A 19,128-nucleotide genomic window follows, 5' to 3' on the forward strand; every position below is an offset into this window, starting at 1 on the left:
GTGGGAGTGTGTCGGTGTGACAGTGTGGATGAATATGTGAACGAGTGTGTGAATGACAGTGACTGTGAGAGTTTGTGAATGACTTTGAGTGCTTTGTGTGTATGTGTGTGTGTGTGTGTGTGTGTGAGAGAGAGAGAGAGAGAGAGAGAGAGAGAGAGAGAGAGAGAGACACTGTGTGTACAAGTGCCTGAAAAAATTAAAAAAAAAGATTGTCAAGAACTGTGTTCACTGGCACCAGGATGTAATACGTCCGTAGTGAAAGGTTGTAGTGATAGAGATTCTTTTTACACGGAGATCAGCGGTCGGATGGCACTGAGAAGGCCTGTTTGTACACTCTGTTTTGACTCTGCTGGCTGAGTTTAGAGGCGAACAGTGTTTGCAACTAGGATGCAACCACGCCCACCGACAGAAACGTACTCTTCTAGGCCTGCGAGAAGCGAAATGGACGTATCGACGGGTTGCTGCACATGCTGGGCACAATGTATCGGTTGTGTGTCGCTGCTCTCAACAGTCGCTTGCGGAACATTGACACATCTGCAAACCAGGTTTTTGACGTCTGCGTAGTACAGACGCATGTCAAGACCGATACCTTCTGGGAACAGCGGTGGCTGAGCGAACATCAACCAGGGACGAGATATGGGAACATATGGAACCAGCTGCGCTATCACGGACCATTGGAAACCGTCTGCTCGCAGCAGGAGTGAGTTCACGTTGTTACTGGCCAGGCAACCAGTCATACCACGACATCGCCCAGAATGGCTACTCTGTGATCGTGAAAAAGTTGACTGGAGGCTGGAATGATACTCTGTTGTCCTTAGTGACGAGGGTAGGCTCTGTTTGTATGCGAGTGGTCGACGTACTCGTATGTGGCGTAGATCTGCCTATTCCAGAGTACATCTGCCAACGACACGCACTTCCTATCCCGGCCTTCATGGAGTCAAGGAGTGCGTGTGTGTGCGTGTGTGGGTGTGGGTGTGGTGTGGTGGGGGGGGGGGGGGGGGAGTCATGGGAACGAGGGGCGTCAGTTGCGACTCGCAGTCACATTCGGTGATTCTGCAGGGTAAGGGAACGAGTGTTTGTTACTCAAGTTCAGAGGTTGTGCTACTGCCATTTCTTGGACAGGAAGGCGATGCGCTTTTGAAGCAGGACAACGCAGGTCCATGTACGGCTGCTGTGATGGAACGTGCTCTTCGAGGTATACAGTGACCGGTCTAGACAACGAGATAATCAGACATCTCGCTGATTGAACACCTATGGGATATGATGAATCCCAAAGTTAATAGTTGACCAGGGTCTACAAGAACCACTAAAAGGCACAAGACCTTTGCGACAACCTATCGCAGGATGCCATTCGGCACCTTCATGATGATTTGGGTGGTGAGAATATAGGCCCGCGTTGCAATCAGATGGGGGTGCACAATGTGTTGATTGTGTTGACACTGTTTACTGTGGCATGTGCGTTTCCGTTGATGTGAATTTATCATCATTTACCGTCATAATGATGAACTATCTGTCACTTCACTTGTTAGTAAAATTACATGGTCCTTGTGATATTTTTCCGGCAGTATACTAGCGTAGCCATCATCGAAGTCACCCATCGTGTGGTGTGGCGTCGGCTTAATGGATTACGACATAAAAACAGACTACTTATGACTGACCCGTGCTGAGATGAGTGAGGTGATACGTAATCTTAAGACACGTTACCACTTGACGTATGATTTCAAGTGGGCGGAGATAACGAGATCATTAGCTCCACTTATTTATAGTGCAGCTAGTGTATAAAGACGAACACGGAGCGGTGAGCTACAGGCCGAGTCCACGATGTTTCGCCTGGCAGTACTGCTCGTATGCCTCCTGTCCCCAGGTTTGGCATCGCCAACCAGGGGCCGGCTGTGGAGGACAGGACAGGCTCGCATCATCGGAGGGTCTGAGGCCAGCATCTCCAGTTTCCCTTGGCAGGTGTCTGTAGAGTCGGCGGGAGACCACACATGTGGAGGGTCCCTCATCAGTCCCGACTGGGTGCTGACGTCCTCGTTGTGCCTAGATGGCTTCAGCGGCGTTTTCCAGCATATACTGCAGTTCGTCTCGCTGCGTGCGGGTACATCTACGAAGGGGAGCGGCGGTGTCGTGTTGCTCGCAGCTGAGATGTACGAGCACCCACTGTACATCCCCCTCACGGTTGATTACGATGTCGCACTCATCAAGGCAAGTCGAATTGCAATTTTATTTCTTAAATTCCTTTTCACTGATAATTACTTGTCGGCCGCGGTGGCCGATGCGGTTCTAGGCACTTCAATCCGGAACCGCGCGACTGCTACAGTCGCAGATTCGAATCTTGCCTCGGGCATGGATGTGTGTGATGTCCTTAGGTTAGTTACGTTTAAGTAGTTTTAACTGCTAGGGGACTGATGACCTCAAATGTCAAGTCCCATAGTGCTCAGAGCCATTTGAACCATTCGATAATTACTTAGTAGAAATAGTTTATATTATTTTGCATCATCGTGGCGATTGCCATAATTTTCATACGTTATCATAGATTCCCCAGGTCTTTCCTGAAGTTTAGGACTACAATTCAAAGTTTTCAAAAAGTGTCTCATGTGAGCTAGATAATTACTCCGAAGCTTTCCTTGTTCTCTGACTTGAGCCCAAATATTGTACATACTTTCCTCTGTACCTTTCCTTTTTTTGTCTTTCCCAGACCACCTGCATAGAGCTTGAAGACATGTCCCTACGGTGGACTGCTGCCTCACTTTCCCAGAAAGTGCCCAAGTTTGATGTGGATGCATGCAAACTTCAGGAATCAAAAACATAAAAATGTCAGAAGGAAAGTCTTTGACGTACGATATTTCACGTCATGTTTCGAATCACCTTTGCTGGAATACTACTATTTTCTATAAAATACTCCATTCGTCTACGAAGCTAAAGTTCAGGTTTCAGATATCGTTAGCAAATATAGCAGTGCACAACACTCACTTGATGTTATTGAGAACCGGAGGAGTAGTTCTGTTGTTAAAAGTCTTATGTGTTACCTGATCACTGACGCACTGTGATTTGCGGAGACGTTCTTCACAGTGCGAATGAACCGGAGCATACCGACTGAAGACATGCTTCCGCAGCTTCCACACCTGAAAGAGCACCACTTTCATTGGTGTAAATCGAGAGCAGGCGTATCTCCATACAAATCAGCCCAGTCTTAGGGTTCAATGCCTCAGTCGGTTAAAACGGAACCCGTATAGGATCACTTTATTGCCTCTGTGTCCGTGTGTTAAGAAGCCTTTTTCTCAGAAACGGGTAAAGCTATCAAGCTGAAATTTAAGTTAAATACTGAGGTCTATCGTCCCTTGACAGTGTACAAAAATTAAGCTTCCATGTCAATGCAATTAAATGTTACGGTCATATACAAGAGACGCGTTGCGCATCACGGAGAAATTTACTATTGACATTTCGAAAGAGCGCTCTCCGGGAGGAGTCGGACATCATATTATTGTCTCCCATATACATCTCGTAATCATAAAAAGAAAATTCGAGACGTTAGAGCTGATAAAGAGGTTTACCGACGATCGGTTTTCACAAGCTGCATTCGCGAGTCAACAGGGAAGTGAGGGACCGTTGGTGGTACCAGAAGCACGATTCGTCATACACTGTTAGGTGGCTAGTGGAGTGTGATGCAGATGCACATGAAAGCTGCAAGAGATCTGCAGGGCATTATGTATGAAAAATAAGGGTGTTTTAAACAATGAGGTAGATTAGAGAGATTTATATCCGTGGCTTCACTCCATGTGTTGGAAGGCAGTCGTAAAAAATAGTTCGGATCGCCACCAAGTAAGAGTATAAAGTGACCTTCCGCCCTCCCCCGAAGACAGCAGCACTTTTTGGTCCCGTCATGGATGACCCGAGGGTCTGCAAAGCGGGTGTTTACAAAATCCCCTGCGAGTGTGGTCTTCATACATCGTACAGTCATGTACAGAACACCGAAGGTACACCGGCTGCTACAGCTCAACAAATCGGTTGCGACAAAATTCTGCAACGACACTGGCCACATTCTGCTGTACGATAATTTCGGCAACCTCATCATTCTGAGACTCGCTAGTCAAGGAAGCTATAGGAATTCCTTTAGCGAAGTGTGTAATTAAGAGAGACAGACGAAAGAAAAATCAAGACACATTCGCAGGATGTCAAATAGTGCAATATGTTTGAAATTTTAAGAAAAATGGGGGTAAGCTGTAGGGTTCTTGCACAATATTAATACTCCAAAAACTCTCATCAAATCCTATAGACAACGAAACACTGCCGGAAAAAATTTTGTCCAGCCTTTTAGAGAATTCCAATTCATTCAAAATTTATTGTTGCAACTGAACATACGGAGTACAGGAAATAATTATATGTACAAATCTATAGTACAAGCGATTTTGAAGTGCCGGGTATCGAGCCTTACCCATATTAGTACGTGGTGTAGCCACCACGGGCGGCATTGCAGGCGATGAATGCAGATCATACCTTCACCGAGGAGTCAAGCAGTATATTACTCCCTCCTACGTATATCACGCGAAGAGACCATGAGGATAAAATCAGAGAGATTAGAGCCCACACAGAGGCATACCGACAATCTTTCTTTCCACGAACAATACGAGACTGGAATAGAAGAGGGAACCGATAGAGGTACTCAAGGTACCCTCCGCCACACACCGTCAGGTGGCTCGCGGAGTATGGATGTAGACGTAGATGCAGACTCTGGAATCCAGTCAATCGTACAGATGGCGAATAGTTCCTGGGATACGTATGCCATGCTGCTCGACTTGTTGACGTAATTATGTAAGAGTTGTTGATCGGCGAGTCACACGAGTCACTTCTCATTCCATCATATCCCACAAGTGCTCGATTGCAGACAAGTCCGGAGATCGTGCTGGCCAGGAAAGTTACTTCACGTCTTGCAGTGCATGTTGAGTTTTGCGGGCAGTGTGTGGGCGAGCATTAGCTTTTCGAACAACACATCAACTTCCTGTTAAAAGAAGCGGTCTAACAATATTCTCCACGTGCCGAGCACTCTTTAGCGTCCTCTCCAGAGACACCAAAGATGGACGAGACTTGTAGGTTGTCCCACCCCAGACCGTACGGCCTGTGGTGAGGCCAGTGTGTCTTGGACGAATGCTGTCTATCAGACATTGCTCACATCTACGTCGATGTGCAAACGACCATCACTTGCATGCGGGCAAAACTCTTTCATCGCTGAAGACCACGGCAAGCCTTTGCGCCTTCCGAGTGATCCTCTGACGGCACCAATCGCACAGTGCACATCGATGCTGTGGCATGGGTGGAAGACGGGCTACAGGTGTGCGTGCTTTTTGTCCCACTGCTAATAACCGGTTCGCCACAGTTCTTGTTGACACGCCTGTGATCACAAGCCCTGTTATCTGCGCTGTGGTAGCTGCACGATCTGCCACTAGTGACCTTACAATACGACTATCCTGGCGGGCGTCTGTGCTGCGTCGACATCGAAAACCTCGTCTGTGGGTGCGAGAGTGTTTTCAAGTGGCCACTGTTACCAGTATTGCTGCACAACTGACGCAGCGTGGTAATCTGCAAATGGACCACCCTGCCACTCGGAAGGCCCAATTTGACTCCTTCAAACTCGGTCACTTGGCTATAGAAAGCATCAGTGCGTCTCAGTGGCACGGTTCCTGCTTGCTTTACACATTTACACCACATCGAACTTTATGGCTACGAGAATTACTTGTCAGACGGTAGACACAGATGGCGCTATCGTAGCGGCACGAATACGCTATCTGTTGATGTCAAAATCATAGACAGCGCATCTTCAAATCTCCAGGTGATATATACCGACGTCGGATCAAAACCGGCGTCGTCTTTCCAGATGTACTACTTTCTTTTCTTGCACAATAAAGTGACATGCTTTAGTAGAATGTGTGTTGTAGCAGTATTCTGCATGATATTAGGAAATCATTAACCTGATACCCTGTGCGTCAAATGACAACACAGAATAAATTTAAAGAGTTGTGACTTAGTACCCTACTGGCCATTAAAATTCCTACACCATAAAGATGATGTGCTTCAGAAGCGAAATTTAGCCCACAGGAAGAAGATGCTGTGATATGCAAATGATTAGCTTTTCAGAGCATTCACATAAGGTCTGCGCCGGTGGCGACACCTACAACGTGCTGACATGAGGAAAGTTTCCAACCGATTTCTCATACACAAACAGCACTTGACAGGCGTTCCCTGCTGAAACCTTGTTCTGATGCCTCGTGTAAGGAGAAACGCGAACCATCACGTTTCCGACTTCGATAAAGGTCGGATTGTAGCCTATCGCGATTGCGGTTTATCGTATCGCGACATTGGTGCTCGCGTTGGTCGAGATCCAATGACTGTTAGCAGAATATGGAATCGCTGGGTTCAGGAGGGTAATACGGAACGCCGTGCTGGATCCCGACGGCCTCGTATCACTAGCAGGCGAGATGACAGGCTTCTTATCCGCATGTCTGTAACGGTCGTGCAGCCACGTCTCGATCCCTGAGTCAACAGATGGGGACGTTTGCAAGACAACAAACATCTGCACGAACAGTTCGACGAGGTTTGCAGCAGCATGGACTATCAGCTCGGAGACCATGGCTGCGGTTACCCTTGACGCTGCATCACAGACAGGTGCGCCTGCGATGGTGTACTCAACGACGAACCTGGGTGCAAGAATGGCAAACCGTCATTTTTTCGGATGAATCCAGGTTCCGGTTACAGCATCATGATGGTCGCATCCGTGTTTGGCTACATCGCGGTGAACGCACAATGGAAGCGTCTATTCGTCATCGCCATACTGGCGTATCACCCGGCGTGATGGTATGGGGTGCCATTGGTTACACGTCTGAGTCACCTCTTGTTCGCATTGACGGCAGTTTGAACAGTGGACGTAACATTTCGGATGTATTACGACTCGTGGCTCTACTCTTCATTCGATCCCTGCGAAACCTTACATTTCAGCAGGATAATGCACGATCGGATGTTGCAGGTCCTGTGCGCGCCTTTCTGCATACAGAAAATGTTCGACTGCTGTCCTGGCCAGCACTTCTCCAGATCTCTCACCAACTGAAAACGTCTGGTCAACGGTGGCCGAGCAACTGGCTCGTCACAATACGCCAGTCACTACTCACAGTGAACTGTGGTATCGTGTTGAAGCTGCTTGGGCAGCTGTACCTGTACACGCCATCCAAGCTCTGTTTGACTGAATGCCCAGGCGTATCAAGGCCGTTATTACGGCCAGAGGTGGTTGTTCTCGGTACTGGTTTCTCAGAATGTTTGCACCCAAATTGCGTGAAAATGTAATCACATGTCAGTTCTAGTATGTCATATTTGTCCAATGAATACCCGTTTGTCATCTGCCTTTCCTTCTTGGTGTAGAAATTTTAATGGACCGCTTTTACAGGTGAACGGCTCGTTCGCACTGGGTGCTAACGTGCAGGCAGTCAACCTGCCGGAGCAAGGCTACGACCCACCTGTGGGACTGCCGGTGACAATCACTGGCTGGGGCTACAACGTCACTGACGGCAGCATGTCCAGTGTTCTGCAGAAGGTGGACGTCAACATCGTGGACCGTGCCGTCTGCCAGGCGACCTACGTGATCAGAAACGTGACCGCGCGCATGGTCTGCGCTGGAGAACTGCTGAGGGGCTCTTGCGATGGCGACTTTGGCGGACCGCTGGTCAGTGGCAGCACGCAGGTTGGCGTCTTGTCCTGGACGCTCTTCCCGTGCGAGCTTGGCCTCGACGTCTACGCCAACGTGGGCAGCGTCAGGTCCTGGATCAGCGAGATCTCTGGAGTCTGAAAGGGCATAGGCCTTATTCATTCTAATCTTGGGAGATCAACGCTTATGGACGAAACATTTATGTATTTCGTACTAATCAACGCGCTTTGTTTCCTCAAATAAATACTGATATTTGTACCAAAATATTATATTGTGATGACTTGAAAAAACTCAGAAAAAGAACAGTCCTATATTTAAACTCCCATACATTTTATTTTACTGTTTCTATCAGAAGCTAAATTATTTAATGGCAATCGCAGACAATAACTGTTGTGCATGTAGTAACTGAATGCTACTGTTAATTCAGCCCTTATATCCACTATATATATATTCAGCCCTAATATCCACTATATATATATATTCAACCCTAATATCCAATATATATATATATATATATATATATATATATATATATATATTAACAGTACTATTCAGTTACTACATTCCCAATATATACTACCGCTCATTAATTTCAATACACCTTGGTATTTCAGATGTACAACACAAATCAAACGTAATTTCACACAGAATATAATAATATTACCTTCCACCGATATAACACAATCACAATCATTATATTTTGCTTTCATCAACGTACCCTCCTTTTTACTTAATGAATGCCTCACAAACTCGAAGCACGCAATCAATCAGTTTTTGTAGGTATCGTGAATCTGTATGATTCCACACATCCTTAACAATATTCCAGAGATGTTCCTTGCTAGATATATTAACTTCCCTGATACGTCTGTCCACTTCATCGCAGACCATTTCATTGGGATTACAATCGGGGCTTTGGGACGGCCATTCCATATCATTCTGTATTTTATGTTTTCCCTTTGATGCATTGTAGTTCGTACAGTACGCCGAACGATGTTTTGGGGCATTATCCTGTTGTAAGGTGAATCCTTTCCTTATTACGCGCAATCCACTTTGTATTGCATGATACTGAAGTATGCGGTGGTACTGCTTCTGATCCATACATACCGGCCGAACTGGCCGAGCCGTTCTAGGCGCTACACTTTGGAAGCGCGCGACCGCTACGGTCGCAGTTTCGAATCCTGCCTCGGGCATGGATGTGTGTGATGTCCTTAGGTTAGTTAGGTTTCAGCAGTTCTACGTTCTAGGGGACTGATGACCACAGCAGTTAAATCCCATAGTGCTCAGAACCATTTTAACCATTTGATCCATACGTGCTTCTGTTTTCACAAGGTCGCCAACTCTATCTCCGGCAAAACATCCCTAAACCATAACAGAGCCTCTATTGTGTTTAACGGTAGATAGTACACACTGCTGGGCTACCCTGTTCCCTACAAATCGGCGAATAAATAATCACCTTCTGGCTCCAAAAATCTCGAAGTTCGATTCATCCGTGAATAACACCTTCTTCCACTCTTCTGATGTCCAATTACAAAGGTTTCTAGCCTATTCAAGTCTCTTCTCTTTATTTATGGGCCTTAGAAGGGATTTTCTTGCTGTGACACGTCCTTCCAAGCTGGCTTCAGCGTCCATTTTAATGTTGCAACAGATAGTGCTGTGTTCATTTCTACAAATTCTGCACGAATTTAGGGCGCTGTTTTGAATCTGTTTCTCTTACTGGTAATTCTGATATATTGTAAGGCGGCGTGGTCTCCTGACCTTCATTTCTTACATATTCCGACCTCACCATCGTATTTTGCGTATCAAGACGTTTCATTCGAGCCCAAACTCAATAGGGTAGAGTCAGTTTCACATATTTCTATTTAACCGATATGCAAATCTAATAAATAAATCGCAAGTGCACACCGAGATTAAAAAGTCGATGGCGGCGTACACAAACATTCCAGACACGATGGCCACAGGAGATTTTGTTTTGGCCGACCACCCATGGACCAAAACAGTTTTTTCCTGCGTGTTCACCTTAAAAGCAAAACCCGCTGTATTGTTTGGGAGAGTTCCAGCATACGCATTTTTTGATGGACCTAGTGTGCAGTTTCAGAGTTCTCACAAGTGAACAGTAAACGCCTAACGCAGATGCTATATATTTCCGGGTTGGTCTGCTTAAACGGAGCGCCATTCTCCCTTTTGTAAGAATAATGCTGATTGGTGTACTATCTCTGACACAATGAGCCGGAGGAGTGAGGGAAAGAGCGAATGATACACCCTTTCGCTTTTTGCGTGGAGGGAAGTCGTTCCGGTGACGCTCTTGTAGCAGGAACACATAGTGGGACCGAGTGAGCTTGTGTGTGTATGCAGAGAGTGAGGAACAAAGTCTCTACTCAGTACTGCACTGAAAGAGCACCTCTGTCGCTAGCAAATCGGAGTAATACTGTATATTGAGTCTCTAGCGATTAAGCGTATGTTCACTGTGTTGGCCGCGACACTTAATGTGCAGTGTGAACACAGATTTAGTATTAGTTAGGACCTGCAAGCGAACATTGAGTGACATCACGGTGGACTGGTTATCTGACCGGTGTACCACGCCAATAGTTAGACCAGGGGCAGACAGGAGTCCTTGACTTCATCAAGGCATAGTGAGAGTTCGATTGGTGAAGGTCAATCCAGATAGAAAGAGATGGTTGTGTTATTTTTCAGTGGCGAACGACGCAGGCAGCAGTCGTCGCAGCTCACGGTATTGTGCGCTACAGCGTAGGCAGGCCCCATCTTTTCTCCATTAAAAATAACATGCTTCATTCACGTCATTCCATTACTTTTCTCACGCGACAGCCTTGCCCGTACTTAGAAAAATTCAATCCGATAATTATTCAAGTTGAGTAGGCGCGGCTCCCAGCCATTCTGCCAAGTAAATAACATTCTTAAAGAAAAGGGATAAAAGAGCTTTCCCACACTCTGTATATAAATGTCATTAACAGGATTCCTATCCATAAGAGGTAACCTCCTATTCCGAAAAGAACATGGAAATTTGTATATCAGTTTATAAATAAAAGTTTCATTTGTTTTTTCTTAAATTTTGCAAAAAATCATATTTTCCATTCGTTTAATGTTCTTCTTACACTACCTAGCAATACTCCAGTACCCAAGTATCCGACTAGTTACGTAAGAAAATAGCGTATTTTTGTGTCCTTTCCTTACAGTGGACGACTCCAGAAGATATTGCTGAAAGTTTTTCAGGCATTTCTTTTTGATACGTTAGGAGAGTCTGTCTGACTTCTGTAGTAGTGTGGGGTGGAAATTGCTTCTTGCAGGAGCCCAAGGGTACTTGTCAGATCAATCTGTTGCGCAACTCATCAACATAACACCCACACACTGACAATATTTACCATCACTTTTAGCTGTTTTACGAGGTCGTCCTGGTCGTGGTATGCCCTTATTGCTACCTGTTGTCTTCTGGTGGTGAAGAGTGTATTGCACTCCCCCTATAGAAACACCACACTGTTTCGCAATTTGGCGAATAAATAAACCTGCTTGGCTAAGTGCTACAATTGTAGCACGTTTTTCTATGGATATCTCCACCCGTGGAGCCATACTAACGATGTGCGCACTTCAGTGTCACAAAGGAACTGACGTGCAGGAATCACATGTTATGTGTCGTATCAATGCTTGCCTTTCGCTGCGGAAATGACATCATTACAGGGAACAATACAGGTGCACCAAATGCAGCGTCCGTCGGCAACTAGGTAAACAAACATATTAGATAGGTACATAACGCTCATGTACATCACATTGTATATATATCTTTTGGACATCTCTGAAAGAACAAACACCACATACATACAGGTTGCTCAGAAAACGTCAGAAACGTTTGTAATGATGTTTCACAGTAGATTCCACTGAGACATAAATGTCAAGAAAAAAATTCGATGCATTGAGCCGTTTCCGAGTCATTTAGCATTGAAGTTAGACAATCAGGTCGTATGAGCTAACCAAACGAAGTAACCACTGGGCAACACCGCCCTGGCAGGCCGCTTGAATGGGAGCGCGGGTCGCCCCGACTGACTAATTTCAATACTAAATAACTCGGAAATGGCGCAAAATATCGAAATTTTTCCATAACGTTTATGTCTCAGTACAACCTGCCCTGCAACATCCATAGAAGCGTTTCAGACATTTTCTGATCATCCTGTATAATTAAGGCGATAACAGCCAATGATTCCTTCACTTCAGATGCACACCGAGCTCAAAGTCATGGGAATCGGCGAGATGCCTCGAGTAATGAGGGTAATGAGCAGGGGCACTTCATTAGTAGTGTGTGTTATAAATTGAGAATTTGTATCTGACAGGAGGCGTGCTACGGTAGTCCATGCTGTTGCGATGACCACTGTGTCCAGATGACGTATGGTCAGCGCATTTCCCTCGTAAGCGGGACACCTGTGTTTGAATCTCAGTCCAGTACAAATTTCCAACTTGCCCCATTGATATAAATCTTTAATTAAAAAAAAGTGGTTTAAACGGCCCCGAGCACTATGCGACTTAACTTCTGAGGTCATCAGTCGCCTAGAACTTAGAACTAATTAAAGCTAACTAACCTAAGGACATCACACACATCCATGCCCGAGGCAGGATTCGAACCTGCGACCGTAGCGGTTGCTCGGTTCCAGACTGTAGTGCCTAGAACCGTACGGCCACTCCGGCCGGCAAATCTTTAATTCCTTTGTGCCTTGAAATACTGGTTCCATACAGTGGTACTATCACAGAAACGGGACACAACAATAACAAATAACAATTGTTAGGAGTATTTTGCAACTGATACTTAACACCGGTACAATTTAATGCATTGCACTAGATGTCTTAAACCTAATACGATGGAATCTACATAACTTTGGTGTCTCTTGGCAGTCCATGATATTATCGGTATAACTGATGTAATGATGTTGGCAATCTGGGTTGTCCTAGTTCTCCACATAAATAGCGACTCCTGAGTCGGAATGTAGTCTTCACGATACTGTACTTAGATGGCTCCAGGCATTGAACTGAACTACTTTCCTGAGTGCGTTTTGTTGCCTGTTTGGGGAAGCATTCTCATGCTCGCCAGGACAAGGCGAAAGCACTGTAGTCCACAGATGATAGTGGTCTCTGTGGCGGCGATGCACAACAGACGAGCACGACCCTTTAAAGGAAGCGGTGCTGTGGCAATTCTACCAGGATCGGACGACGAAACAGAGCAATCGCTTCTAAAACGCATCGCTGATGCCTCAGCGCTCCAGAAGTGTCCTATCTTCACACTAAATTACTAATAACTTTCACAGTTGGGGTAATATTCACTCTCTCATTTTTACTGTCGTTAATCCATGCTTTAGGAACTTTTCACTTCAATTTTATTTTAGTATCTTAATAGATGAAGTTGGTACGATTTTTTAAACGAAGCTTCAAGTGCTTTTTACCTTCTGAATTGTCCATCCGGTCATGGCTGTACCTTTGTAGCATTAATTGAATTTTCTGAAAATAGGCACATCGTAATGGTTTTATACACAGAATGTTGTGCTGTAACCTCTATACTCTCTCTCGTACCCAAATAGTGGATAATCCACTAAGATCATCGGATTTTAAATCCGAAATTTACAATTTAGCAACGCCTGGAAGATTTTTGTAACGTAATATAATCACGGAGCTGATTAAATATGCATCGGATCAACTAGAGCATAGAATTTTAAATTTTACGTATGTCTGCTGGCTGAGCGGACGCGTGACGAACGAACGGAATGCCCTGTTTCCAGGAGAGGTGATAAATCACAAAGGACAAAATTCTGAAGAATAAATCTGCTAAATTTCTGTTACAAACTGTATGTTAAAACTATAAACAGTGGATTAATAGCAACAGCGGAAGCAGTTACGTCAGAGGTACAACATGACGTTAGAATAGATAGATCATGCTGTGACTGTCTTTGCACTTCGGCATAAATAACTGAGAAAAGAAGGGAATTTAGATTACGAAATACTGTGTTTTTATCGTTTTTGAAACAGGCGTTTGACAAGGTAAAGTGGAAAAATGCTGTGGAATCACTGAAGGAAATCACTATACGAAAATAATACTATAAGAATCCGCATGTAAGAAATGAGACAGCGTCTGTTGATTTAATGAAGGATTTAGACATACTGCCCACTATCCCATCCTTTTCACTTTTTATGTCAACGATGTCTTTTATATACGGCAGATTATATTAAATGACAGATTAAAAACTGGTAATTTTAAATTAATGACTATGCTATTTGTTTGCGTTCTGCTTATTAATAGGAGAATTTAAAGCAAAAGTTCAAATTTGCAGTCCGTGTGACAAATTACTGCTAAATTCGGAATGAGAATATCGACAGATAAAACAAAAGTGATCGCATTTCAAAGATTGAAACCATAAGAGCCAAAATCATTATATATGAACAAACAATTGAACAAGTTGGAGAGTTTAAATATTTAGCGTGCAATTTTAAATTTCCCAAATCAGACAATGTAGAGCTAAAATTGGCCAGATTGAGAAATTTCTGTGGATCCTTACAACGCACATTATAACATAATGCTCGAACGAAATATTCATTAAACTTTACAAAGTAGTATCGTTGTCTTTGGTGCTAAGTGACAGTGTTGGATCCTATTATTTGATCAACTACGACGCATCGAATCATCAGAGATGAAGTTCCTTCTCTTTGTAGAAGGACCATAAAAAACATCGATGTTAGACAAGAACTAAATGTTGAAACCATTGCAAATATAGCTGAAAAATACCGACTGATTTTGGAAGACCATATCCAAGGTATGTCCAATAATATGATAACTTTTGCTGCAATACAGTATAACCCAAAAGGAAAGAGAAACGTTGGACGACTCTTAAAGAATGGATATGAACAATTCTGAAGCGAAACAGGCTGAAAAACCTAATATTTGAAGGAAATGGTGGTGGATTTACATTTTCTCTAAAATTTCGAGAGTTATGGAACTTCAGTTCACAAAAGTTGCGCATCATATTTTCCTCTCAAAATACACACATTCTGAAATTTTCAATTCTGTATCTTTCAACCATTCCAGATTTAAATTTTGTAAAATAGCGATTTTTGAGGAAAGTACTTTTCTGAGGACGCTCAAACTTACTATTCCTAACTTCTGAATACCTCTCAATCATTCTACTAACAGATTACATAATTATAACAACATTAAACTTCCGTGCCACACTGTTGTGTAACACTTTGCTGCCGTAATAACAGGCAGAAGCACACTTGTATTGACCTTGGAAGAGTACGAGATCCCTTCCCATCTGCTAACTCACCACTGTTACCATGCAGCTTAGGCGTTTGCTTCCCCACATTGTGAACCTCTCTTAAGTCAACACTGCACTGAGTTCATTCCTTCCTCCAGATTCCCAATACAGAAGGAACACTTAACGCCTGTTTTGAGGTTAAATAACTAAGAATATTTCGTCAAAAACCAGCATATGTGCTAATCAGAGCTATCATATTTCGATAAAGTTAGGCAGAGCGTTAATCGTTTCTCTGTACTAACCAATATTTACACACACACACACACACACACACACAAAAAGAAACACTGCGGGAAGCTGCCATCACACGGGCACAACCACTCGCCTGACACCCATCATTTCTGGGCGCCAGCCGCCAGATGGTTCTCACAAACACAGACTTCTGTGTACAAGTAACTCCATAGCTGCACTGAGAATTCATTCACTAAAAGTCTTTTGTCAACAGTGAGTGTCGCGTCGGACAGCAAGTCAGTGACGAGCTTCGCTGTGGAGTGCGTTGTGCTGTTAACTGCAACTGGGAACTGCATGAACCGTAAATAATTTAATTAAATGGATCGCAGTCTGTCAGCCAGCAGTTGCGATGGGGGACCTTCGTCGGTCCACGACTTGTTGGTTGGTTGGTTTGGGGGAGGGGATAGCGAGGTCATCGGCTCCATCGGATTAGGGAAGGACGGGGAAGGAAGACGGCCGTGCCCTTTCAAAGGCACCATCCCGGTATTTGCCTGAAGTGATTTAGGGAAACCAAGGACAACCTAAATCAGAATGGTCGGACGCGGGATTGAACCGTCTTCTTCCGGAATGCGAGTCCAGTGTGCTAACAAATGCTCCAACGCGCTCGGTGGTCCACTGGTCTATGAGTCTTCGACTCTGTGAGTCTACACGGTTCAACCAGCTACTTCTCCGGACTCTGCTGTTGCCAGCTTCAGCAGTTGAGTCCGATACCGTGGATGTAGCACCTTCCAGCCAGTGGGTCACCTGGAGGCCTACTTCAGCTGTGGCCCGCCTTGAGGCCTACAGTTCCAGGGCCGCGCAGTCGTTCGCTCATCATCGCCTGCCTGCTGGGCAGTCTATTCTGCAGTACGAGCCGTCTCCGAGTATCATCATGATTGTTGATGTTGATGAACAGTATATTAATGTCTTAGCATTGGATGGCTACCAGACACCCAGTCACCACCCCAGTGCTACCCCACTCAGGGTGGGGGCTATCAGCTTCCTGAGCACCAATTATCCCATTCCACCACACACCATAGAGGCCCGCCATCGTGTTCGCTATAGTTTCACATTAATGGGGGACGACCTAGGCCTTCAGCATGGGATGGCGATGAAATGTCTTGTATAAAGTCACAATTAAAGAAACAATAACTTTCTTCACACAAGCTTGAAAATCCTTTCTTAAAAGATAATCATACTGGCTGCAAAGTGCTACTAAAATTCCATGTTCTAAAACTCGAGTTGGTACGCCATCAAAATTGTTCACAGAGTTAAGTACACGCAGTAAAATACATGAGACACAGCTACTGAGAAAGAATTTTTGAGCCACAGAAGTAATGCATGTCAGTCAACTGAAGCTCCAAGAATCTGGAAGTGCTGAGGGTTCCAAAATAATTAAAGATATTGCCTCATCTCTTACACAAAGAGCTACATACATACAAGCATTAGATCGAGGCTTGAAATGTTACTGTATGAATGAATAAAATGTAGCCCCAAAGTAACGCCTGAAAATATTATAAATAATTTTACATATGTGAAAAAAATTGTATATTAATTGAAAGAAACGATGTACTAATTAGAGGATGTATTTTAATTATTCATGAATTATTTTGTAAAAATAGTATCTATGCGCTAAAATGTGTAAGGAATACTCTGTGAAACAAAATGCAGTAAATACTTTCATTTGTCTGGAGATATAAGAAAGCGGAACGCAACTAGCTCGGTCTCCCCCTCTCCTGTCCTCCGCTATCGAGATGAGCTGTGTGTCACGTGTACGCTTTTATTCAATAATTATGTTAAGTAGATGTTAGGTACCCATGTTTCATTTGCAGATCCCTTTCCTTGCTATTCGTGTCACAGGTGATCTTATTATGCAATTTTTTGGTCCAGTTCCAGGCTCCATCGGAGAGAAGTTGCTGGTGCATTGTTTGGTGGGCACGGCCGAACACTGTTAGTGTCCATTCACCGTTTAGTACATCAGATTATAATTCATACGTCCCTGAGATCATTTTTACCGATCTTTTTTTCTCGCACTATTGTGCGAACTGCGCAATATTCAAATCGGCCGTAGGCCTCCAAACAATGTCGTCAACCAACGCACTCACCGGTCTGACGTACTGAAGATGCTAGAAAGCACAGTTAAGTTTAATTAGGAAAGGGAGTAAAATTTTTCTGTGCAGTATTTTATCATTTCAACAGCATTGCCTCCAGCAATTACTTTCTTAAAAATCATGTTTACTAACAGAGAGATAATCAATTAACATTCCATTTTAATTAATTAATTAATTCATACCTATCTAACCAAACAATAATCATATAAAAATATCTTCTTTCCTAGTTTTCTATGTTGAGAAACGCTGCAATCCGCAGACACTTACAACGGAAAAATCTGTTTACATGTATCAAATCCTTGCCAATCTTTGTGGAAGCCTCACTGACAGAAAAGGAATACGAAATAATTCGGACACTTAATAATAAGTTCTATCCCTGATACAGCACCCTTCAAGAGGTTAAATAGCAGTGTTAACCTGTGACTGAATATATCAGGAGACGGCAACATGAGTGGAGATTTAACTTAAATCCTTCTTTGACCAAAAATGCGAGGTATTAATGTCATATTTGGAACAGATTTTAAATTATCTTCCAAATGATGGCATAAATGCATTGTAATCTATCTAAAAATGGTGCTGTGATGCTTCACAGCAAATTCAGTTAAAAAATAATTATTCCTATGCGAACACACTGCAGTCACCTTTACCACCTCCTCTACAACTTATTAGTTGCACGAATAACTGTTTGGAAAAATCCTACATCAGCTCTTCACTGCTGAAGACTGGGAGGCATCATCTGAATAATACGTAGGATCCTGTATAAGAACTAAGGAATCCAATAAAAATACAATAATGTTACAAAGACTGTAAATACACTATTGGCCATTATAATTGCTATACCACGAAGATGAAGTGCTACAGACGCGAAATTTAACCGACAGGAAGAAGATGCAGTGATATGCAAATGATTAGCTTTCCAGAGCATTCACACAAGGTTGGCGCCGGTGGCTACACCTACAACATGCTGGCATGAGAAAAGTTTCCAACCGATTCCTCATACACAAATAGCAGTTGACCGGCCTTGCCTGGTGAAACGTTGTTGTGATGCCTCTTGTAACGAGGAGACATACGTACCATCAAGTTTCCGACTTTGATAAAGGTCGTATTGAAGCCTATCGCGATTGCAGTTTATCGTATCGCGACATTGCTGCTAGCGTTGGTCGAGATCCAATGATTGTTAGCAAAATATGGAATCGGTGGGTTCAGGAGAGTAATACGGAACGCTATGCTGGATCCCAACGGCCTCGTATCACTAGCAGTCGACATGACAGGCATCTTATCCGCATGGCTGTAACGCATCGCGCAGCCACGTCTCGATCCCTGAGTCAACAGATGGGGCCGTTTGCAAGACAATAACCATCTGCACGAACAGTTCGACGACGTTTGCAGCAGCGTGGACTATCAGCTGGGAGACCATGACTCCGGTTGCCTTTGACGCTGCATCACAGACAGGAGCGCCTGCGATGGTGTACTCAACGACGAACCTAGGTGCACGAATGGGCAAACCGTCATTTTTTCGGATGAATCCAGGTTCTGTTTACAGAATCATGATGTTCGCATCCGTGTTTGGCGACATCGCGGTAAACACACACATTGGAAGTGTGTATTCGTCATCGCCATACTGACGTATCACCCGACGTGATGGTATGGGGGGGCCATTGGTTACACGTCTCGGTCACCTCTTGTTCGCATTGACGGCACTTTGAACAGTGGACTTTACATTTCAGATGTGTTACGAGCCATGGCTCCACCCTTCATTCGATCCCTGCGAAACCTTCATTTCAGCAGAATAATGCACGATCGGATGTAGCAGGTC

The 19,128-nt window shown here is 44.2% G+C and overlaps 2 protein-coding genes across 2 annotated transcripts in view; one reads left to right on the plus strand and one right to left on the minus strand.

The window, feature by feature from the left end:
• Positions 1–19,128, minus strand: part of LOC126263507 (trypsin delta-like) — a 562,206-nt gene that overhangs the window by 447,789 nt on the left and 95,289 nt on the right. The gene's annotated exons all lie outside the window — the stretch shown is intronic.
• LOC126262756 (trypsin delta-like) lies at positions 1,778–7,954 on the plus strand. Its single transcript, XM_049959567.1, has 2 exons — positions 1,778–2,205; positions 7,433–7,954. The coding sequence occupies exons 1-2, from the start codon at positions 1,822–1,824 to the stop codon at positions 7,829–7,831; spliced, it is 783 nt and encodes a 260-aa protein (XP_049815524.1). The 5' UTR covers positions 1,778–1,821; the 3' UTR covers positions 7,832–7,954.

This window comes from Schistocerca nitens, chromosome 6 (assembly GCF_023898315.1).
Source record: "Schistocerca nitens isolate TAMUIC-IGC-003100 chromosome 6, iqSchNite1.1, whole genome shotgun sequence".
NCBI classification, from domain to species: Eukaryota; Metazoa; Arthropoda; class Insecta; order Orthoptera; family Acrididae; genus Schistocerca; species Schistocerca nitens.

Excerpts from the sequence above, each read along its gene's own strand:
- LOC126262756 (XM_049959567.1), top strand. The coding sequence starts at position 1,822 with ATGTTTCGCCTGGCAGTACTGCTCGTATGCCTCCTGTCCCCAGGTTTG. Across the intron at positions 2,206-7,432 it reads ACGATGTCGCACTCATCAAG|GTGAACGGCTCGTTCGCACT; the intron begins GCAAGTCGAATT and ends CCGCTTTTACAG.